At 42.7% G+C, this 23627-nt stretch overlaps 1 protein-coding gene across 1 annotated transcript in view; it reads left to right on the top strand.

Moving 5' to 3' along the window:
* The first annotated feature begins 5236 nt into the window (after positions 1-5236).
* The window catches only part of CRYBG1 (crystallin beta-gamma domain containing 1), a 51737-nt gene continuing 33346 nt past the window's right edge, over positions 5237-23627 (top strand). The window contains exons 1-6 of the mRNA XM_077779985.1: positions 5237-6137; positions 11355-13701; positions 17275-17322; positions 17408-17526; positions 19161-19326; positions 22416-22555. Coding sequence (XP_077636111.1) covers positions 5584-6137; positions 11355-13701; positions 17275-17322; positions 17408-17526; positions 19161-19326; positions 22416-22555 — 3374 coding nt within the window. The 5' untranslated portion in view covers positions 5237-5583. The remainder of the gene's footprint in view (positions 6138-11354; positions 13702-17274; positions 17323-17407; positions 17527-19160; positions 19327-22415; positions 22556-23627) is intronic.

Genomic DNA, 23627 nt, shown 5'->3' on the forward strand with positions numbered 1-23627 from the left:
ATGAAGGTTGAGTGAGTAGGTGCTGGGTCCCATCCTACGTTAGCACTCCAGGTGCAGAGACTCCTATGTAAAAAGGTACCTACTCTCTGGACACCTCACAGGCCATCTAGCTTTTTATCTTCCATCTGCCATGTTTATTTGTCCTCCATGAGGAAAGAAAAAACACTGGCTGAAAAGAAATGTGTGTCCTGTTTTAAGAAGAGGTTTTTCTAAAAAATACGACTGTGAACTTAGGATGAGCAGTGCATCCTGAACTCTGCTCAGAGTCCCTTGCATAGACATATGATGGAGATGCCCATGGGTCTGGCTTCTGGAGGAAGGCTGCTTTCTGCTGTAAATGAGGACCTAGCTCTTGAAATGACTTGAGACTCCCATTGACTAAGAACTATGAAATGTGCACCTGAGCCAGATGATCATTTCTCATGGGAAAGTTTACTTTTTAGTTGTTTTGTTTGTTAAGTTTATTTATTTGTTTTTGAGAGAGAAAGAGACAGTGAGCAGGGGAAAGTCAGAGAGAGGGAAAGAGAGAGAATCCCAAGCAGGCTCTGCATGGTCAGTACAGAGCCCAATGCAGGGCTTAAACTCACAAACCATGAGATCATGACCTGAGCTGAAATCAAGAGTCAGATGCTTAACCAACTGAGCCACCCAGTAGCACTGGAAAGTTTTATTTTTTTATTTTATTATTATTATTTTTAAATTTTTTAAAATTTATTTTTGAGACAGAGAGAGACAGAGCATGAGTTGGGGCAGAGGGGCAGAGAGAGAGACACACACACAGAATCTGAAGCAGGCTCCAGGCTCTGAGCTGTCAGCACAGAACCTGATGCGGGGCTTGAACCCACAAACCATGAGATCATGACCTGAACCTAAGTCAGACGCTTACCTGACTGAGCCACCCAGGTGCCCCAGAAAGTTTTATTTTTAAACCAACTTTGTTGATATAATTTATATATAAAAATTGTACCCCTTTTAAGTGTATAGTTTGATGAGCTTTAAAAATTATGTACATGTATGTACCCATTACCACACTTAACATATAGAACATCACCATTACCCCCAGTTCCTTTGTATCTCTTTCTAGTCACATTGCACCCCTCCACCCCCTCCCTACCCTCAAGCAACTATTGACCTATTTTCTATGATTATATATTAGGTTTGCATTGCTTAGAACAGCATATACATGGAACCAACAGTCTGTAATGTTTTGAGTCTGGTTTCTTTCACTGAGCATAACATTTTTAGATTTATCCGTGTCATTATATGCTTCAGAAATTTGTATGCTTTGTATTGTTGGGTAGTATTCTGTTGTCTGATGTACCATGATTTGTTTCTCCATTCACAGTTGATGGACATTTGTTTCCAGTTTTTGACAATTATGAATGAAACTGCTGTGAACATTCATGTATAAACAAACAAACCTCTACAATTCTAGAAAGTTCGATATGCAAAACAACAGCCTGGCAGGTGATAAACTGGCTGCCTTTCTGAGGGGAGGAGGAGTCAAGTAGTTGATGAGGATGAGTTACAAAGAGCAACTGGTTTTGTAAAAAGCAGCTATAGCCAAAAAATGAAAAAATGCCTGCACTGGGCAGAGGACTGCTGATCAGGCTTCTTTCAACTCCATGGGAAAAATGGATTGCAACATGATTGGCAGGGCAGAGCAATACATAAGCCTAATGGTTTTCTTTTGAGACAGGCTAAAATTGAGCCAACAGACTCAAGCCTTTTGTCCTGGGTACTCTTTTAGGATATGTTTGAAGGCCTGTACAGGCAACAGAGATAAAGTGCTCCATCTCCAAAGTCAGAAAGACTACTGGCTGTGGACCTTTGGACAGGGAAAGTAACCTTGGCAAATGGGCATAGAGTACCTACCTCAAGGGCTGTTAAGAAGATTAGATAGGAATCTATGTAAATCTCTTTTTAAGTGTCTAATGCCTAAGAAGGGCTTAGTAAGCATGAATTGTGTTTAAAAATCATGTAATACTGGGGCACCACCTGGATGGCTTAGTCCATTGAGCATCTGATTCTTGATTTTGGCTCAGGTCACAACCCCAGGGTTGTGGAGTTGAGCCTCATGTGGGGCTTCACGCTGAGCATGGAGCCTGCTTAAGATCCTATCTCCTATTCTCCCTCCCTCTCTCTCTCAAATAAACAAACAAACAAATAAATGGGTGCCTGGGTGGCTCAATTGGTTGAGCTTCTGACTCTTGATTTTGGCTCAGGTCATGATCTCACCGTTGATGAGTTCTAGCCACATGTTGGGCTCTGTGCTGACAGTACAGAGCCTGCTTGGGATTCTCTCTCCCTCTCTGTCTCTGCCCCTCCCCACTCGCACCAGCTCTCTCTCTCTCTCTCCCAAAAATAAAAATAAATATCAGATAATACTTTTGACTTGAGGTAAGAATCCAAATATATTCCTTAGGTAGTTGGGATGTTTATTTTTCTTCTTAAATTACACAGTGAATCCTTCTCATTTATATAACCATTGTGGGATTAAATTATTAGTAAAAATCTGGTTACATTTTAGAAGCATGTCAGTTCAAAGCTCCCAGTTGCTGTAACAAGGGCCCATTTCCTCCTGCAGCAGCTAGCTAGTTTGAACCAAAGCTCTTGCCAGGTGCTTTTCAAACCGAAAGGACTACTCAGGGCTGGTCAGTAAATGTGACTCATGAGCACTTCCTCAGGAGCCGATTCTGGGGGTGTATGACCTGCATTCAATTTCTTTCTCTGGGCTGACTCTGCCTCAGGGGTGTCCTCTGCACCTCCGCGTCCTCTGAAAGGGGTCCAGGTGGTGGAGTTAAAGGATTACCCCTCGCTGCTCTTTTTCTCTTTGCTGTCCGAGCTTTGCTTGCCTCATTTCTACCTAACTAGGCTGTTGCAGAATTACACTGCAGGGGCTGTTTCAATAAATACTTGTCGACCATGTTAATATCCATGGTTTATCTTGCAGTCTTTCCTACTTCCCTCCACTTCCAAAGTCCTCTGGCAAAGGAAATGGAGCCAACGAGTGATTCCAGAATCTCTCTGTAAACAATCAATATTGTAAAAACTGCCCTGAATGTTCGCCTTCCAGGAAAGGTGGGGCTCAAGCTAGCTCTTGGGTTTTAAATGGAAGAGGTGATTCTTAAGTTATTACGGCCACACGTGTGGTCCCGGTTTCAAGCGGGACTCTTACGCGGAGCACACCGCCCTTCCCTAGGAGCCCTAAGAACCAAGGCTGGGCTAGCGTCCGTAGCTCCCTCTCTCTTCCTACCCTCCGGGTCCCCGACCAACCCTCTCCCCGTGCGGGCAAACCCACCGCGGCGCCTCTTGGCAGGTTTACTTTTATTGATTTGTTCGAAGCGCCCTCCGCTTCCGGCGCAGTCGCCAGGCGCGCGCCGTTTGGCTCCAAGCTATGAAAGAGGCGCTCGGTTTTTTTCCCTTCCCAGAACCCGCGGGGATTTTTTGCTGGTGGCCAGACTCCTGCCCGCGGGTGGGTCGGCTTCCGGGACTCGCGACGGAAGCCGTGTGCGGCGGTGAAGGACTGGCCGCCGGCCGAGGTCCGCGTGGGCAGAGTCCGGTGCGCCCCTGTCCGCCAGCGCCTCGCGGGCCAGGACGGGACAGGAGGGTATGCGACAGTGGTCGTCCTCCTTCCCCAGGTACACCCCGTGTTTGCACTCGTAGCAACTTCCCGCGGGGGGAAAGGCCTTTCGGGTGAGCTCTAGAGCGGCTGGAAGGCGGTGGGGGTGGGGGTGGGGGAGAAACCAGCAGGCGTTTGAATGCCCGCGTGTTTCTCCCATTGGAGGAGCGCAGGCCCGCCCCTCCGGGAACCGCACGTGTGGCTATGGGCGGGCCCAGGTGCTAGAATCCAGCTTGTCCTAAGAGCTTTCATTTGCAGTTCTGTTGAACCCTGGCGGCTTCTTTCTGTTCTAGAGAAGACTGCGAGAGCTTTTCCCTTGTCTTCCTTCCTTCCTACAAAAAGAAAGGAGGTGTTTTGAAAACAAAACAAAAACTACAAAACTTTCCCTTAAAATACTTTAGTGTGTTTGTTGCTGTCCTGTAGCCAGGCATGGTAGTTTTGAAATTCCAGTTTTATTGAGGAGGGAGGTAAAAAGCAAAAGCTAGAGTACATTGTTTATTTTGTATAGGTGATTATTTGAAAAAAAAATTTAATGTTTTTATTTATTTCTGAGAGACAGAGCGCGCGCGCGCGCGCGCGCGCGAGCGTGAGCAGGGCAGGGGCAGAGAGAGGGAGTCACAGAGTCAGAAGCAGGCTCCAGGCTCTGAACTGTAGCACAGAGCCTGACGCGGGGCTCGAACCCAGGAACTGTGAGATCATGACCAAGACATAGTCGAAGCTTAACTGACTGAGCCACCCAAGCGCCCCTAAATTTTTCATTAAAACACAAGCATTCTAGTTAAAGGAAATGTTATTCTAAGTAGTGCCAAGCATATCCTGGTGCTTAAGAAAAAACTTAAAAGTAAAATCTGTGTTTATTTTGTTGGAAATAATGTAACAAAAACACAACTCTCTAATTTTCAATTAGAAACCGGTCTGTTACCATGTTGGCACATGGCACATGTCTGGTACATTGTAGTTCTGCAATGTACTATTAAAGAGGAGGGAAAACCAGATTTTTTTATAGTTTCTCTCCCTCTGTCTCTTTTATTTTCCAGTCCAGAGCACAACCGCCAGAAGAAAACAAAAGGAAGCCAGTTTTGGGGAAACTTGGCAATCTGTTCACAGCAGGAAGGAGAAGGACGAGCAGAAACGGGTTAGAAAGCCCCACCAGTTCCCGCGCCAAATCAGTGTCTCCCAAAGATGTAACCTCTTCCAACCCCCCAGAAAGAGAGAATGAGAAGAGTAAACCTCTGGGCAACCAACCAAGGCAATCCGACACGTGTGAGGAGGGCTCCCCGCAGAAGCCCCAGGGGTCGGAGGAGCGCTCGGACACCTGTGTGCAGGTAGCCCCCCCTGACGCCCAGCTGTCACCCTGCACGAGCTGCCAGGCGGCGGCGGGGGCTGTGCAGCAGAGCCATGAAAATGATTCACTCCAATTAGAACCTCTGGAGGCAGAGGGAGAGTCCTTCCCAGGTGCCACTGCCGCTGCCAAGCAGCCGCATTCCTCACTGGAGAATTCCTCCAGGCGAGAGAACGCAGAGACGCTGGCCCGCAGTCCGGGGGAGGGCGCTTCGCCCGGCGCTGGATTCCGGCGGGAGGCAGCCCAGGGTGCGAGGGGTGTGCCGGGGGCGCCCACCGGGGAGAGGCCCGGAGGTGGACTAGGGGAGGCCGCTGACAGAGCCCCCCGTGTGTGTGCCGGCGCGGACTCTCTGGAGCCCCGGGACACGTGCAGCCGCCCCGCCGAGGACGCCTCTGCCCCTCCAGGTGACCCTCCGGCCGAGGGCGAAGGGGACCGCGCTGGCTCCGCGCCGGCAGACGGCGAAGCCGAGACCCGAGGACGACATTGCCGGCCCGGCGAGCGCACCCAGCCCGCCAAAGTGCTAACTTTGGACATCTACTTGAGCAAGACTGAGGTGGCACAGGTGGACGAGCCGGTTGCGATTACGCCGGGGGCAGAAGATTTCGGCGATTCCGACGACATGGAGAAGAGGTCCGGCGGCCGCAGGTCCGGTCGGCGGAGAAGGTCGCAGAAGTCCGCCGACTCCCCCGGCGCCGACGCGGCGCTGCCCGACAGCGCGGGCAGGGACGACGCGGTGTTCGACTACGAGGTGGCGCCAGACGCGGCCACCGAGAACGGCCCGGCGGAAAAGAAAGTGAAATCTCCGCGGGCGGCCCCCGACGGGGGCGTTGCCTCTGCGGCGAGCGCGGAGTCCAAGCCCAGCCCCGGGTCCAGAGCGCAGCTCCGCGGGGAGTTGGAGCGGGGCAGGCAGCNCGCCAAGGGTGCCGCGGACGACCACGGGGAGGAGGCGGCCCGGGTCATCCCCCGCGAGCTCACGGTCAAGAGCAGCTCGCTGCTGCCGGAGATCAAGCCCGAGCACAAGAGGGGCCTTCTCTCCAACCACTTCGACGGCCGTGGAGAAGGAAGTCGAAGCAAAGAGCTGGGCAGATCGGCCGGTGGTTCTGACGCCGAGGGCTTGAAGCCCAGGAACCACTTCGGTGTGGGCAGGTCGACGGTGACCACTAAAGTGACCCTGTAAGTAGCCGCGGATTGGGGTCTGGTGGGTGTGGGTCTCGGCACACGTGCTGAGTGGTGTTTCTGGGAGGCTCAGGGTCTTTGCCTTTGGGGAAGAACTCTCTGTGCACTGAATTTCCCCCTCTGTGTTGAAAAGAAGTGACGGGCTAGTTAACGCAGTTTAAGATGGCACTTTGGGAGCCTCCTGGGTTGTCCATTAACTGTTCTGGTAGAAGATTTAAGTGGAATGAATGTAAAAATCTCTTGCGGCTGGATGTTTAGAGAAATAATTGAAGGACTGCTTGGCCTGACGGGAGCTAAATCTTTATTCAAAATATACACCAGCATTCCTGGATAGGGCATTCTTGACGCCTATGCAGTGAATTTGAAAGCATGGAACAAACACTCTTATGTTCACTATGACCCAGTAGCTTTGACATGTGTGAGTTTAAGATAATTCACATAACTGTTTCTGGAACTTAGTGCAGCTTAAAAAAATTTTTTTCCCCTAATTCCTCTTTGAATATTCGATTGTTGAGAGGTATTTTTGACCCCAGGTTGAAAAGTAATTCTTAGTTATCGAAATGAAGAAAGGACAATGTTCTTACTGGGATACTTTGTTAAAATGACACATTGGAAGGATCAAGCTCAAACCAGATTGGCTACCTGCTGTTAAATTCATTGTTTGTTTTTCCCCCAAATATTTATTGAGTACCTTCTGTGCATGGTATCGTGTCAGGAACTATGGGGGAAAACTGACACTATGATTCAGAATATTGCCCTTGAGAAGTTTCTGGCCCTCTCTGGCAGGGCAAGACACAGATAAATATTTATATGAGCTGTTGCAACTCATGGAACTTCTAGCTGTTGGAACTGCTAAGCGGGGTACCCGCTGTAAAGGCTGGGGAGGTATAAAGCAGGAAGAAAGCACTGTTGGCTTTTTGGAGATGGGCTGCTTCTGCCTTGATGCTAAATGTGATTTGTATAGGTGGATGGAGTAGGGAGGGCTCTCTGTAAAACTCAAGAATCTCCCCTTGCCATACCCTCACTTCCTCACCTCCCCATTCGCACCCATGAAAAATGAGCATCTAAACTGCTCAAGTGTTTCCTACCTTTGCACATTTATTAAAAGAACTGGTGATTTCACAGCATTTTGATTTATAAACGGAATGGGTTTCATTCTATTTGAATTCTTGGATACATAAGCTTTAGAGTAGGAAGTCTGTTTGGTAAACACTTGAGGGACAACCTGCTTAATGAGTAATCCGAGCTACCTCACCAGCTGCCACCCTGGAGACCTTTGATAAAGTCAGCTATTTATTCTGTTACAGCTGTGTCAGAGAAATAACCAGAGTGAATGATGCCCATTATTTGTAGAAGGCCATTGAGACTGACATTCAGACCTCCTGAGTGTGAGCCTTAGGGAAACCTGTGTGGTGTATGTAGCTGTTTAAGGACGCCTTACAGGTCTTCCAATCAGAAAACACCAGTGGAAAAACCAGAAATGTTACACTGCTAAGGAGTAAACAAACCTGGGAAGCGGTCTTATAATGAAACTCTTCAAGGGCTGTTTACTGTACAAGAACTAAACCAAATGTCTTTTTCTCCACGCTGATTATTTTCTACCTAAAACTTTCCCTTTGCCAGGCATTTGGATCATTTAATTGTGATTTCCACAGGGCCTTGCTCTTGATGGATTGGCAAACTATTGAAATGGGAAATTAATTCCTTCTAGTTTTTTTTCTCTTTGAAGGATTTTTTTTTCAGTTTTTTCCCTCTGATTGTATTTCAAGAAGAGATGTTACTCAGATTATTTTTAAAAACAATTTGCACCTGAAGTATTAAGATTATTTTATATTCTCTGAAAAATGACTATGCAGCAGCATGTTTCTTGATGCTTTTAGAAAATTTACATCTTGAAGTCTCTATCAAGTGGTAAACATTTAAGGGCCCTTGGGTGGCTTAGTCGGTTAAGCGTCCGACTTTCGCTTGGGTCATGATCTCGCGGTTCCTGGGTTCGGGCCCCGCGTCGGGCTCTGTGCTGACTGCCAGCTCAGAGGCCGGAGCCTGTTTCAGTCTGTGAGTCCCTCTCTCTCTGACCCTCCCCTGCTCACACTGTCTCTCTCTTTCTCTCTCCTAGAAATAATAAATAAAAAATTAAAAAAAAAAGTGGTAAATGTTTAGATTCTTAATAATGATATGTTTAGAATAAGGAGAATTTTCTTCTGCTAGCCACGGCTTTTTAGACAGCAGATTATTTTCTCCTCTCACATTATAATAAAGGCATTACAACGTGAATTACAGAAGCCTTCCTTTTAATCAGTTTGAGCTAGGTTAATTGTAGTGACTCTTGGTAGCAGAATTTAATAGCACAGAAAGTTTGGTTGTAAAATATATTTTGATCCTGGTGTAAATCTTTAATGTGTAGATGTGTTTCCTGTCCTTAAGATGATTTGTTGGTTAACCTGCAGCATTTTCCATTTACATCAGTACTTTGAAGTTTGACTGTTCTTGAGCTGATTAGTGAGAATTTTTAAATGTATATTTCCTAGTATGCGAACCTCCTTCATTAACTGGTGGCTTCTGTAAGCTCTCCATTTCTAATCCACTGGCTTTAGAATTTAATCTTCAAGACAGTACTTATAAGTTAATTTTCCTTTAAATTTAAGATTTGGGCTCTCCATGAGGAAGCCTAGCTATCTTATGGAGATATAGGGGAAAGCACTGCCTATGAGAATATAACAAATTTAGTATTTAAATAAAAGTCCTAAAAATAAAGCCCAAATTCTTAATGGCATATTTTAGAAGGACTTCTCAAGTCTTCTCATTTTTTTAAATGTTTATTTGTTTATTTTTGAGAGGGAGTGGGGAAGGGCAGAGAGAGAGGGAGTCAGAGAATCCCAAGCAGACTCCGCTTTGTCAGCACAGAGCCTGATGTGAGGCTGGATCCCACAAACCTGAGATTATGACCTGAGCCAAAATCAAATGTCCAATGCTTAACTGATTGAGCCACACAGGTGCCCTTCAGTCTTCTCATTTTGTCCCAAAGGTTAAGGGATCTCGCCCAAAGCCATACTGCCTGTTTCTTCAAAAGGCTCCTCCTTCCTGAAGGCCAGTAAATCCATATGGGGGCACCATGAGATTTCAGTGCTTCTCCACTTTGTATCCCCATTATCAAGGTGACCTCCAAAGTATGATTGCTTAATTTTATAGATCTCGTGATAATTCATTAACTTCTCAAATATGTAAAGCTAGAAAGGACCAGATTTGGTCCCTGAGGTCTGGGGAAGCAGGAGTTGAGTAGTCAGGAGCTTGGCATCTGAAACCAGAATACCTGGTTTCAAATTATGACCCCTGTCCCTCACTAGCTGTGTGACTTCTAGCAAAATCCTTACCTTCTCTAGGCTTTAATTTCCTCGTCTTAAAAGAGAATGTATAAAATTGTACATTAGGCAAGCATAGTGTTTCTCAAGTGTGTTAGTGATAGTGGTTCTTCTCTCTTCACTTTATAAACCACTAGACCTGTGGTTTAGACCTTTTTTTGTTTCTAACTTTGGAGTCCACTTTTCTGGGAAAGCTGATATAAAAGTGCTATATGAACCAGATAAGTAGAAATGATTCTGGTTGAAAGGAGTGAGGCTGGCCAGCAGCCCCTTTCCTCAGTCTCTGTGGTCCCCACTGTAGTCATTAAAGAAAACTCCAAGAATTCCTTCAGCCACAACTTGGGTACTGTGGGGTGTGGGGAAGCACTCTGTTCTAAACTATCTAGTTCATTTGTTTTTTCCAGAGGGTTTACTTGAGCAAGCTCACACAGATAATTAGTGTGAGAGCCAGGACCAGAGCTGGCTAATGTCATACAGAGAACATGTTGTTTCTCAGAAAGAAAGCAGTGTGTACATTCAAAGATTTTTGATTTCCATGAGAGGGTAATTATAACCAGGAAATGTAATAGTTTCTCTGTAGAGTGAGGGGAGACTCCCTGTGCCCAAAAAATGATGACAAAACCAACAATTGAGTAATTGAAAGTAAATTACATACATCCATATGATGAAACTTTTATGCAGACATTATGAAAAACTTCAAATTTTTAGTAACTTAAAAAATGTGAAATATAAAATTAATCTTTTTCTGAAAAATGAGACCTGAAACTGTGAACAGAATAATCCCAATTCTGTTAAAAGTATTTTACTATGCATATAGATTCTGAATTATACTAAAATGTTAACAGGGAGTTTGAGTGGTAGGATTATGAGTGATTTTTCATTTTTATATTTTCCAAACATTCTGTAGTGAACACACTTATACCATCAGAATAAAGTTATATAAAGGAAGATAAAGGGAATAAAATATCCAAAGAGGTAAATAATAAATATTTTTATAATTTAGCTTTTTGAAATAATGTTTAAAAAGTTTTGGTGAAATGAAAATATTCAATTGATGTTTGGGGAAGTCATTTACGGATTTAAAATAAGGGAGTACGTTAAATATTTAAATTCATTCTAAAGTTCTTCAGGCCCTAAGATGTCCTCGGACTCTACTGTTGAGCACTGTGCTCACATACTAGGCACTTGCTAAATTTGCTAACTTCCTACCTCTCGACTTTCTTAGCTAAATCATAGAGAAGCAAAACATCCCATTAAAAATAATTGATAGTGTGAGTTGCCTGTGTGGCTCAGTTGGTTAAGTCTCTCATGCTTGGTTTTGGCTCAGGTTGTGATCTCATGGTTCGTGAGTTCAAGCCCCGCGTTGGGCTCTGTGCCGACAGTGCAGAGCCTCCTTGGGATTCTCGCTCTCCCCCTCTCCCTCTCCCTTTACTCACCTGTGTCTCTCAAAAATAAACGTTAAAAAAAAAAAAAAAGAAACAGGTGATAGTGTCTTTAGGATTGTTTAAAAATAGTATCATGAGGGGTGCCTGGGTGGCTCAGTTGGTTAAGCGTCCAACTTTGGCTCAGGTCATGATCTTGCGGTCTGTGAGTTCGAGCCCCCCATCGGGTTCTGTGTTGACAGCTCAGAGCCTGGAGCCTGCTTCAGATTCTGTGTCTCCCTCTCTGCTCCTCCCACACTCATGTTCTCTCTTTCTCTCTCTCAAAAACATTAAGAGAAAAAGTCTTATGAAAAAATAAGTGTTATATACCAGAAAGATGTTCGTTTTTCATAATAAATGTTTTGTAATAAATTGTTATGTTCACTTTTTAAAACTAGGCCAAATAACTTAATCTTCCTGCTTTATTTTTGCAGCCCTGCCAAGCCCAAACATGTGGAACTAAATCTTAAAACCCCTAAGAATCCTGACAGTTTGGGAAATGAGCATAATCCATTTAGCCAGCCAGTTCATAAAGGAAACACTGCCAACAAAATCTCCCTGTTTGAAAACAAACGGGCAAACAGTAGTCCAAGACATGCTGACATTCGAAGCACAAGGAACACTCCTGCCGCTAATAAAACATTTGTTGGGAGGGCAAAGCTGAATTTAGCCAAAAAAGCCAAGGAAATGGAGCAATCTGAAAAGAAAGTAATGCCAAGTAGTCACCAGAATGGTATGCTGGTGAAGGAAACCTCTGCAGAATCCAGAGTTACTGAAGAGGAGATTGTACCAGCAGCCAGGAGCCCCCACACAGGAGGAACAGAAGGTGAGCCCGCTGGGGATCAACCTCTTGGTTCTCCGCTTAACCAGGGTGATAGAGCAGATGTACAAACAGATGCTGGCTGCCCTTCCGAAGCAGCGGTTACTGCTCCGATTCCTGTTAAGGACCACAAGCCCTTAGGAGAAGATGACTCAAAGCCTGCAGACAGCAAAAGACTTGTACTTGAAAATATGACTGATCCAGCACAAGTCACTCCTGCCGTTCTTGATACGAAAGATTCACCTCCAACAGCCGGACCAAAGCCCCAGGATACGTTTTCTGACTCACAACCCCCAGCTGAGTCATCTAACAGGCCTTCTCTTTCACAGCCTGCACCCAAAGACACATGTGTTGAAACTCCCACAAGCAGTTTTCCATGCACTGATCTAGAAGTGTCAGAAAACCATAATGAATGTGTTCTGCCTGTGTCACAAAAGAATGATGAGAAAGTGCCCCCCTCCAAACTTGCAGGAGGAGGAAGTGAAGGGGGAGAAGCAAGCCCTATTTTGTCCACAGAGCACAGCCCGGGAGCCATGGGCGCTGAGGGTCCGTCCAATGTCCTTGTCCAGGTCCGATCCTTTGTGCTCCCCATGGAAAATACCCAGGATGTAGGCCCCCAGGTCCTCTCAGAGATCTCTGAAGTTAGAGAAGCACAGTTTCCAAGTTGTCACAATGATGAACTTGAAGTGGTTTCTGTTGTAAGCTGTGCTCCCCAGAAAGAGGAAGTTCTAGGCAATGAGAGCACATCACCCAAACACATTCACTGCAAAGAGGAACACGCAGCAAAATCTGGCCCACAAGTTATGCTGCCAGAATCAGAGAAAACTCTGCCTCTCCAGGCTCAGAGTCAGGGTGACAGAAAACCCCTGAAGGCTGAATCCAGCCCCGTCAGCTCCTCTGGGGACAGAAATCATTCAGAAACTCCTCAAAGGCCACATCAGAATGTTGTGAATGGCCAGGACAGCCCTGTCAGCCTTTTGAACGTTTCTGCTGGTAGTGATGATAGTGTATTTGATTCTTCTTCCGATATGGAAAAATTCACTGAAATTATCAAAAAGATGGACAGCGCAGTCTGTGTGCCTCAGAAGAAAAAGAAGTCCAGGGTGCCAAACTCTTCTGCCCCTCATTTTGTCATGCCTCCCATTCACGAGGACAATTTGGAAAAAGTGTTAGATCCCAATGTGTTTACCTTTGGTTTGGGGAAGAAAAAGGAAAGCCAGCCAGAAATGTCACCGGCCTTACAGTTGATGCAGAACCTTGACACAAAATCCAAACTGAGGCCCAAGCGTACGTCCACTGAGCAGAGTATACTCTTCAAGTCCTTGCACGTTCACACTAATGGGAAAGACGAACCTCTGAAGGCTCCAGAAGCCAATGACAAAGAGAATAAAGAGGTTACAAATGGGGGGGTTAAGAGATCTAGGCTAGAAAAAAGTGCACTCTTCTCAAGCATGTTATCTTCTTTACCACATGACAAAATCTTTTCTCCCTCTGTGACATCAGTCAGTACTATGACCACATCTTTCGGTGCTTCTCAGAACAGTTCTCTTTCTCAGTCTTTGCCGTTGCTGCCCGGGGCTGAGGGTGCCCCACCCTGCGGTTCAGACAAAGAACAGCTAAACCTTCCACCCAACAGCTTAAAGGTCTTCAACTTCAACATGGCAAATCCATCTCCTTCGGATTTAAAAAGTCCAGGCTACATGGAGAAATACCTGCCGAAAGAGGAAGCCAAAGAAGATCTGGGCTCACGAGGCAATCAACACTTTCCAGAAATGAAAATTTCTGAATTTTCTAAACTGAAGAACAGCAATGATCTGGAAAAGGCTAATCGTGTTGAAAGTGTTCTTAAGTCGAACTTGCCAAACTATGGAAATAGCGACACAGACTTCATGGGTCTTTTCAAATCTGGCCGGTTTGACCCAAGCCTGTCTTTTTCTGCAATGTCATTATCAGATCCAACCGTAAGTAGCAACATATTACTATTTATTGGGGGTGTTTATAAAATGAGAGGAGAGAGGGATGATGAGCAATTCATGTTCTTTTAAATGTGTATGCATGTGAATGAGAGTTTTCTATTCATTTATCACATTGAAAACGTATGTGTACAGAGACTGCTAGGGACCAAGAAGAGGGTACTTAGATTCTGACCTCAAGGTATTAGTACTGTAGCAGGGAAAATGAGCCATAAATATTTTAAGGCTAATGAATTTATGTGTATTCTGAAAGGTATAGGTAAGGTACCATGAGAGTTCAGAGACAGGCAAGATGTTCTCTCTTACCTGGTTCTGCATAACAATGTTCAGTGCTGTACTTAGAATTTTGAAGATTTGTAAAGCTGTCTCATTTATTGAGAAAAGCCCCACCAAGAAATCTTCTTCCTTCTCTTGTGATGTAAGATTCACTCTTTCTTCCCATAAGTAGCAATACATGATTATCCCATGTAATCCAGGAAGTAATTTCTCTTTATTTTCAAGTTTCACCAAGGACACATTTCTTCCTACAAAGCTGTGGAGGCATAAAAAATTTTGGTCTGCCTTGCATCTTTCCTTTAATATGACAGAGAGGGCAGCAAAATAGGATTTTGAGGAACGATTGTGATTCCTCCATCTACTTTTACCTGATTTCCAGAAGTTGTTTTATTTACTGAGTTTTTGGTGCAAATGTTTCTTTCTGTTACCTAGCTTAATACCCAAGTAGAGGGAAGACCATGAGCGAGGAAGGCAGAATGTAAGTTTTAGAAGGCAGCTGTGCTAGCCCTGAAACTGGACCTCTGTGTTCCCACTGCCCGCCCTGTGAACTAGGCTATTTGGCAAGTTGTAGACCATCAGGCAGCCAGTTAATCCTGATCCTTTGCCCCCTTCCTCGTCTTACAGGGAGTACAGCATATTTCTGTTTGCTGGGTGGCCTGTCACAGAATATACTTTTGGAAGCTCTTTCAGAATATATGGTTGGATGTCCCATGGATGTTCAGGTCCCTCCTTTCAAAAATTTTCAAACTTTTTGGTCTTAGGATACTTTCCTATTTAAAAATCATTGAGGACCTCAAGGGCACTTGGGTGGCTCAGTCAGTTAAGCGATCAACTTCAGCTCAGGTCATGATCTTGCCGTCTGTGGGTTCGAGGCCTGCATCGGGCTCTGTGCTGACAGCTCAGAGGCTGGAGTCTGCTTCGGATTCTGTGTCTCCCTCTCTCTCTGCCTCTCCCCTGCTCATGCTCCATCTGTCTCTCTCAAAAATAAATACACATTTTTTAATTAAAAAAATTAAAAAAATAAATTATTAAGGACTCCAAAGAGCTTTTGTTGATATGAGTTATGCTTACTGGAATTTATTATATTAGAAATTAAATCCTGCCATTTGCATCAATGTGGATGGAACGGGAGGGTATTATGCTAAGTGAAATAAGAGAAAGAGAGATAATCCTTTTTCACTCATATGTGGAAGTTGAGAAACTTAACAAGACCATAGAGGAAGGGAAGGGGAAAAAATAGTTTCAAACAGATGAGGGAGGCAAATCATAAGAGACTCTTAAATACAGAGAACAACTTGAGGGTTGATGGGGGGTGCACAGGGGAGAGGGGAAAATGAGTGATGGGCATTGAAGAGGGCATTTGTTGGGATGAGCACTGGGTGTGTGTGTGGACAGTGAATCATGAGAATCTACCCCCAAAACCCAGGGCACACTGTATGTTAGCCAAATTGACAATAAATTATATATATATACATATATATACATATATATGTATATATATATATACACACACACATATATATATATATAAAAGAAATTAACACTAAGAAAAGTTTAAGTCATAAGAACACACAGGCACCTTCTATTAGCAATTATGCCATCACATGTCCTGGACCATCTGGAAAATACTACTATGCTCTTGTAAGAGAAAGAAACTGAAAAAGAAAAATCCCCCCTTCTTATTATGAGAACACTTTTGATCTCAATGACTTCCTGAAAAGTTCTTGGGGGTCCTACACGGGTCCCAGGGCCATGCTTTGAGAACCACTGCTATAAACAGACAAAACTGAATCAGCGCATAGCACTCAGACATCGTAAAATTTTTAAGTATTTCTCTGAAGTACAAAATTTCCACTGGTCTACTCCCATTCATTCCAGCTTTATTTTCACTTTTTAATCATTCTTCAATCACTTCTCTTTTTTGACAGCAGTCTGGTGAGTCTGACAACAGCATACAGTTTCCCTTTGGAATCTCTTGAAAAATCACGCCAAATCTAGCAAAAAGGAGAAGCAAACAAAGTGCTGTATACTTTCTCTAGGTCTTTTTATGATTAAAAATTTTTATTTTTTGTTTTTCCCTAGGTCTTGGGCTTTGTTTACTCTATAACTATTCTGTCTTTATTGTCTTACCTGAATTTTGTTTTAGATTGCAGGTCTTTTCTTCAGGTTATCTACTTCGTGTGTGTTTGTGTGTGTGTGTGTGTTTGTGTGTGTGTGTGTGTGTGTGCGCCATTTTGATTTCTAATAATGCTCTCCCAAGGCCTTCTTGTGGTCTTTGGCATGCTCTCCTATGCCATGGTGAAAGAGTGATGAGATCAAAGGCAGTCCTTACAATAAGCATCCTGGTCAGCATTGAAAGTAGTTCATGTTTTATAATATTTTTTCATGTGTAATTACTATTTTTATTATGCACTTCTGGTTTTACTGGTCTTGTCAGATGGTCTTGAAAATGACTGAGAGTTGGGGTGCCTGGGTGGCTTAGTCGGTTAAGCGTCTGACTTTCGCTTAGGTCATGATCTCGCGGTTCGCGGGTTCGAGCCCCGCGTCGGGCTCTGTGCTGACTGCCAGCTCAGAGCCTGGAGCCTGTTTCAGAGTCTGTATCTCCCTCTCTCTCTGACCCTCCCCTGCTCACACTGTCTCTCTCTCTCTCCTAGAAATAAATAAAAAAAGAAAAAAAAAAGAAAATGACTGAGAGCCATAAAAAATGTATTTTGCCCATCAAAAAGGGAGGATTAAGTATACTCTGTGTAATATACTTTGTGGTGTATACCATAACCCCCCTTTTATGTAGACGGATACTTATTATGTGATAAGATGTTACTGTGAAAAGATAGTATTTATAGATTCAGAAAAGGTATGTATATAAGCACTTGCAGCTTATTGATGCAGCTTCTTCTAGATACATGATTAATACTTTATAATTTCTCTTGAAATTATACAGAGATTGTTTGAATTATAATTTCTTAGCTGAATTATTATTCCGTGGACTGATATAAGGTCTGGATCTTGGGCCCTGAATTTTCTAGATTGGTAGAAATATTCTACGCATTTAAATGAGAAATTGAAATGGCACGTTCAGTTAGAGGAGAAAAAGATCTCTTAATTTAATAATGTAGACTCAAAGAGCGCTTTAATACAGCTTTGGGACAGATCAAGATGGATTATCTCAAAACTGATAAATTGTGAGGCAAAGATATGATTTTACTTAAAGGATCATGGGTGGAGAAACTCTGAGAACCGCTACACAAAGTTTAATTTCTTGTGTTTTTGTTCATCTGATTACAGACACTTAGAGGAAGTGTTCCTAATAAAATCAATCCCCGACCTGGAAAGGTAAGATGATGTTCCATTTCTAGTCTAGATTTTACTTTAGTCTGATAACGTTCAATCCTGTGTGGCCACTCTCCTTTTCCTGTAGGTAGTGATCTACAGGGAGCCAGATGTCTCTGAGGAGTGCATTGAAGTTTTTGGTGACATCAAGGATTGTAGCTCTTGGAGCCTCTCCCCGGTGGTAGTCGTCAAGGTTGTCAGAGGATGGTAAGAAGGGCACTTCGGGTTCCTGATGTAGAGGGTTTGTGTTTTACATTTTTAATTACCTTTTTGGTCTTCAGTACTTATTTAAATTTTGCCTTTAGCAATGTAAAGCGCAGAAAATACTAGTCTTGGTAGTGAAAGAAATTCATATGTAAGAAATTACGGTTTTTAACCACATTTCTGATTTATAGAGGCCGTGCCTTTTTACGTACAGCTTTCTTTTCCCGTATATCCCCATAGCACACTGCCTGGGACTAGTGCACATCTGAGTCCACACTAACACTTCTGGTTTGTGACTTTTCAGTGACGTTGGTAAGAATTGCAGCAGTCCTGTTGGTAGAATATTAAATATGCTATAAGAAAAGACATTTTGGAAAACTAACCTAAAATTTATTTTTCAACTTCTTAGCAAAATGTGGTTTTGATTAAAGGAACTGATGAAAAAATTATTTACCAGCTTGATGGCTTCTAGGAAATACACAGGAAGTTGAATTAAGAAAAGACATTTTTAATAAATCACTTCTCTGGCGTAAATACTTAATCTTTGGTACCTATCTATAAACTAGTTTGAAATATGGTTGGGCTTTAGACAGTTGTGGTCTAAAAAATTAGTACGCTTTTTGTTTTCTCTTTGATCAAATATGCAAAGACATCTTCCTATTAGGTTTTAGGTGTCTTAGTATTTTTCTATATATTCAATTTATTCATTGCAAAAATCCAATTAGCTTTGGTCTTAAATTTGACAACTAAAAACAAAGATAAATTTTGTTTTAAGTAGGATAGTGATCTTTTTTTTTTTTTTTTAACTTTTGTTGGCTTTCTAAAAGTATAAGCATCTAAGAGCAGCACTGTCCTATAGCAACGTGAGATTTTATTTAGTGTTTGGATGTTTGTTGTTCAGAAGGATAGTTTATTTTTTTATTTATTTAATGTTTTATTTATTTCTGAGACAGAGAGAGACAGCGTGAGCAGGGGAGGGTCAGAGAGAGAGAGGGAGACGCAGAATCTGAAACAGTCTCTGGGCTCTGAGCTGTCAGCTCGAGCGGGGCTCAAACCCATGAACCATGAGATCATGACCTGAGCCGAAGTCAGACGCTTAACCAACTGAGCCACCCAGGTGCCCAGGAAGGATAGTTTAAAAATGGTTTCCGTTAACACGCATATAGTACTTTGTATCAACATATCTATTGATATGGCTTTAAAATATCCCTCTAAGAGGAGTATCTTCTACATGTAGAAGGAGAAAAAATCATTATAAGAAAAGTTGATTTATCTGATGTGTTCCCATTTACAACTGTTTGCTAACTGACAATTCTATAGAACATTGGTGCCTCTACAGTGTTTGTATTGATAGTCAAAAGATTTTTTAGATCCTGATACAGTTTTTGGATTATCAGAGGCTTAATTACGCCCAACAAGTTTAGTTTTAGGGAGAGTTTATACATTTTAACTGGCGGACAGTTGCACAAAGTATATATGATAATTGGTCACAGTATATATTATGAGAGAGAGAAGAAAAGAGAAGGAGAGGGAGAGAAGAGAGGGAATGGGGGGAGAGGCTATTAGCTAGAATATCTGAGTTATCAAAACCTCCCTCACCAAGACTAGCTAATAGTTTTGCTGTGTTTTATTCTTAGTTGGATTTTGTATGAGAAACCAAATTTTGAAGGGCACTCCATTCCCTTAGAAGAAGGAGAATTGGAACTTTCTGGTCTCTGGTGTGTAGAAGATATTTTGGAAGGAAACGAGGAAACCGAGTCGGCTAAACCTGTGGCAATTGGTTCACTCAGACATGTGGTCCAGGTAGGTTATGGGAAGACCAGAATCCACTGATTCAGCCAATATTTATCTATTTATTTATTTATTTTAACATTTATTCATTTTTGAGAGATAGAGACAGAGCGTGAGTGGGGGAGGAGCAGAGAGAGAAGGAGATACAGAATCTGAAGCAGGCTCCAGGCTCTGAGCTATCAGCACAGAGTTCAACACAGGGCTTGAACTCACTAACTGTGAGATCATGACCTGAGTGAGCCACCCAGGTGCCCCGGTTGCTCTGTGAGTTCTGATTACTTTGAGTGGCTTATAGGAATTCTATTTTGGAAAAATAAATAATCTCCAAATAATTCAGTTGGTAATTCAACTCTGGGGTTCATGTGGGTTTAAGAACAGTAGGTACTTGAGGTCACTTTAGGGGCTAGGTAAAATGTCTTGGTTCCTTATCTGTTGGTGAGGAAGTTGTATCTGTCTATCTTTGTGCCTCTTGGAATTTGATCATTCTTTACCTTTTAAAAATGTGATTAATGGTATCTTCCAAGTGGAAAATTAAAACCCCATTTTTGTAACAGATGGGCGTTGGGGTGCAGTAGGGAGATAAGGAATGTTATAAAATGAGAATGAGTAAGAATGAGTAACAGCTTTTGGCACAGGAAAATATCACTGGTTTCTTAGTCAACATTTCTGAGTGACTTGAATGATCATTGGAATTCTGATTTGTCTTTTAATAGTTTTAAGTACATAGTGTGATAAACCTTAAAGAAGACATTGAGGAACCCCATTTTATTTTATTTTATTTTTTTCTTAAATAGTTTATCATCAAGTTGGTTTCCATATAACACCCAGTGCTCATCCCCACAAGTGCCCTCCTCCGTGCCCATCACCCCCCTTCCCCTCTCCCCCACCCCCATCAGCCCTCAGTTCCCAGCATTCAAGAGTCTCTCATGGTTTGCCTCTCTCCCTCTCCCCAACTATTTTTCCCCTTCTTCTCCCTCATGGTCCTCCATTAAGTTCCTCTGCCTGACTTATTTGCTCAGCATAACACCTTCAAATTCCATCCATGTTACTACAAATGGCCAGATTTCATTCTTTCTCATTGCCATGTAGTATTCCATTGTATAAATATACCACATCTTCTTGATCCATTCATCAGCTGATGGACACTTAGGCTCTTTCCATGTTTTGGCTATTGTTGAGAGTGCTGCTATGAACATTGGGGTACATGTGCCCCATGCATCAGTACTCCTGTATCCCTTGGGTAAATTCCTAGCAGTGCTACTACTGGGTCATAGGGGAGTTCTATTGTTAATTTTTTGAGGAACCGCCATACTGTTTTCCAGAGGGGCTGCACCATTTTACATTCCCACCAACAGTGTAGGAGGGTGCCCATCTCTCCACATCCTCACCAGCATCTATAGTCTCCTGATTTGAGGAACCCCATTTTAAAATGTTATAGTCAGGGGTGCCTGGGTGGCTCAGTCGGTTGACCTGTCTGATTTCTGCTTAGGTCATGATCTCACAGTCTGTGAGTTTGATCCCCTCATTAGGCTCTGTGCTGACAGCTGAGAGCCTGGAGCCTACTTCGGATTCTTTGTCTTCCTCTTTCTCTGCCCCTCCCCCGCTCATACCCTGTCTCTCTCTCAAAAAGAAATATTTTAAAAATTAAAAAAAAAAATGTTACAGCCAATGGGATAATTCACCTACAATTTTTATTTATTGTTCAAATAATATTGGTAATAAAGCAATGTTCCAATCTATCACCCCAACCCCACTATCATGAAATATTCTCTCTTGGTCTAAATTCTCTGCTCCATCTTGGCCATATTCCATTTTCTGTAGTTATAATCATGATACAGGTACAATGCTGTTTTCCTTCTTTCACTTAAAACTGTGGTTGTCAATCCTTTTTCTCTCTCCATATCATTTTCCTGAAGATCACACTCCCTTTGGTGTCATCTCCCAGTGAGGTGCAGCAGTGTCAGAATCTGTTGGGTGAGGGGGTTCAGGTGCTCTCAGGAAGGGGAGGGTATGGGCAGTGAAGCATGTTGGTAAAGAGGCACCTCCCGTTTTGCCTGGTAAGAACCAACTTAATGCTTTTCATGTGACTTGCTACATGGTTTGAGGTTTCCATGAAATGATGTACCATCATTTATTTTACCTTCTTTCTGTGGAACTTGGTTGTTTTTAGTTTTTTACTATTTTAAATAATGCTGTATGAACATTTTTGTGCATTTAATAATTTCCGAATTTCTGATTTATTTAATTAGGGTGAATTTTTCTGAATGGTGTCATGTTAAAGGGTAGGACGCTTATGACTCCTGATACGTTATGATTTTTTTTTTTTTTTTTACAGATTGTGGTTGCTTAAAACATGAACATAAGTCACTATATATTTAACAGTGTCACCTTTTTAGTTCATTAAATTTGTTCCTTTTGGTAATATTTAAGAGAGCCTCCCCTGAACCAACCTAAGTGTCATTTCTTCTGTAACTCAGTTCAGCTAGCTCAACAAGATTAGAGTTCAATAAATGTTTGATTAGCACTTAGGCACTCAGCCAGGAGAGGCCTTTTGAAGTGTGTTTGCTGGGCAGGACACGGAACATTGACCACAGTCATAAATGTGTACCTTTGCTTTAACAACTTAGACCAAACCAACATCATAGAGCTTTGGTCATAGTCAAGGAGAGTTACCATAGGGGGTTTGTTCACAGGCACAAAACAGCAGTTCAGGAAGGCTCCAAATGCAGCCCCTCTGTCGACTATAGAACCTCTGGACTTGGATGGTCACTTCTGAGGAGAGCAACTAAAACTGCTGTCACCCAAGAAAGCCAAGCATTGTTTTCACTGAGGATGAGAGAAATAAATATGTTCCAGAACATTTATGGGGATCTTTGCTTGAATGTAACGCTGAGGTATATGGCTAAAGCAATATGGCTGCCCCAAAAGATCACATATTAAGTCATGGGTGAAAACACAGAAGGGATGAATGGCAGGTGCTCTCTGAAATGTATGTGTATATTTAAAGTTTATTTTAATTATTAAAAAAGAATGATAAACTTATTGTAGAGTTAAGTACACAATGTAAGTATTATATATGTATATTTTTTTTCTTCCTTCAGGATTACAGAGTTAGTCAGATTGACTTATTTACTGAACCAGAAGGGTTAGGACTCCTAAATTCCTACTTTGATGACACTGAAGAGATGCAGGGGTTTGGTATCATGCAGAAGACTTGTTCCATTAAAGTACATTGGGGCACGTAAGTATTTTATTTCAAATGCAATTTTAATGAAGCTTTTTTTGTGAGTGTACTCCTGGAAAGACTTAAGTTACTCTCTGATTTGGTGTCTTGTTAAGTAATGATTGACTAAAAGGGTTTTTTTTCAGAAGGCACATAAAATTCTGATTTTTTTTTTTTTGTACCTGTGTTACTATGATTCAGTTCTCTTCTAAACAATAACAATTTCTCGGAGGAAGTGCCGGGGAGGAAAAAACTGCATTTTTAACGTTGGGATTTCCTTATCACAGAGGAACCTGATTCATTCTGAGCTGAGTAACAGATTTTTACTTTCATGGTAATTCAGAGGAGGTAATTCAAAGCATGTGTTCCTGATGTTTCAGGAGAGATGGAGGCCAGCACACATGGTACTTTACTTCCTTGAACATTTGCACACAATGCTGCCCAGAGCCCCTAAGAGGTCGGTTTCACAAATTGCAGGAAACTACAAGAGTGTTTTGAAGGATGTGAGGAATACCTCACGTGTGGGGAATTAGGACAGAAAGTACAGGCGGCAGTCCTGAGTATCGTAGTCTCTGAAGCGGAGCCAACAGCCCAGGGCATGGGAAAGACCTCTACTGAGATGCAAGGAAAACACGCTGAAGCTTCTTTATATTTCATTCATTCATTTTGATGTTCTTTTATTTTATTTTTGAGAGAGAAAAAGAAAGCCAGCAGGGGAGAGGCAGAGAGAGAGGGAAAGAGAGAATCCCAAGCAGGCTTCATAATGTCAGTGCAGAGCCTGACATGGGGCTTGAACCCACAGTCTGTGAGCCCATGACCTGAGCTGAAATCAAGAGTCAGACCTTAACTGACTGAGACATCCAGGTGCTGTATGTTTCATTTAAAATCTCCTCCTTTTAAGATTTTATTTTTATATATGTTTTCTGTTCATAATATATATAATTTATATTCATATATATATAGAAGACTCAAAAATTTTTGTCAATGGCATATGCAAAAGACAATACCTGTGTAATGTGTCAGATAGAAAATACCGTAAGAAACACGAATCAGAGGAACATTGGTAATGGTGTTTTAGAAGATGGTCAGG

The sequence above is a fragment of the Crocuta crocuta genome, unplaced genomic scaffold (assembly GCF_008692635.1).
Source record: "Crocuta crocuta isolate KB4526 unplaced genomic scaffold, BGI_CrCroc_1.0 scaffold147, whole genome shotgun sequence".
Lineage (NCBI taxonomy): Eukaryota > Metazoa > Chordata > Mammalia > Carnivora > Hyaenidae > Crocuta > Crocuta crocuta.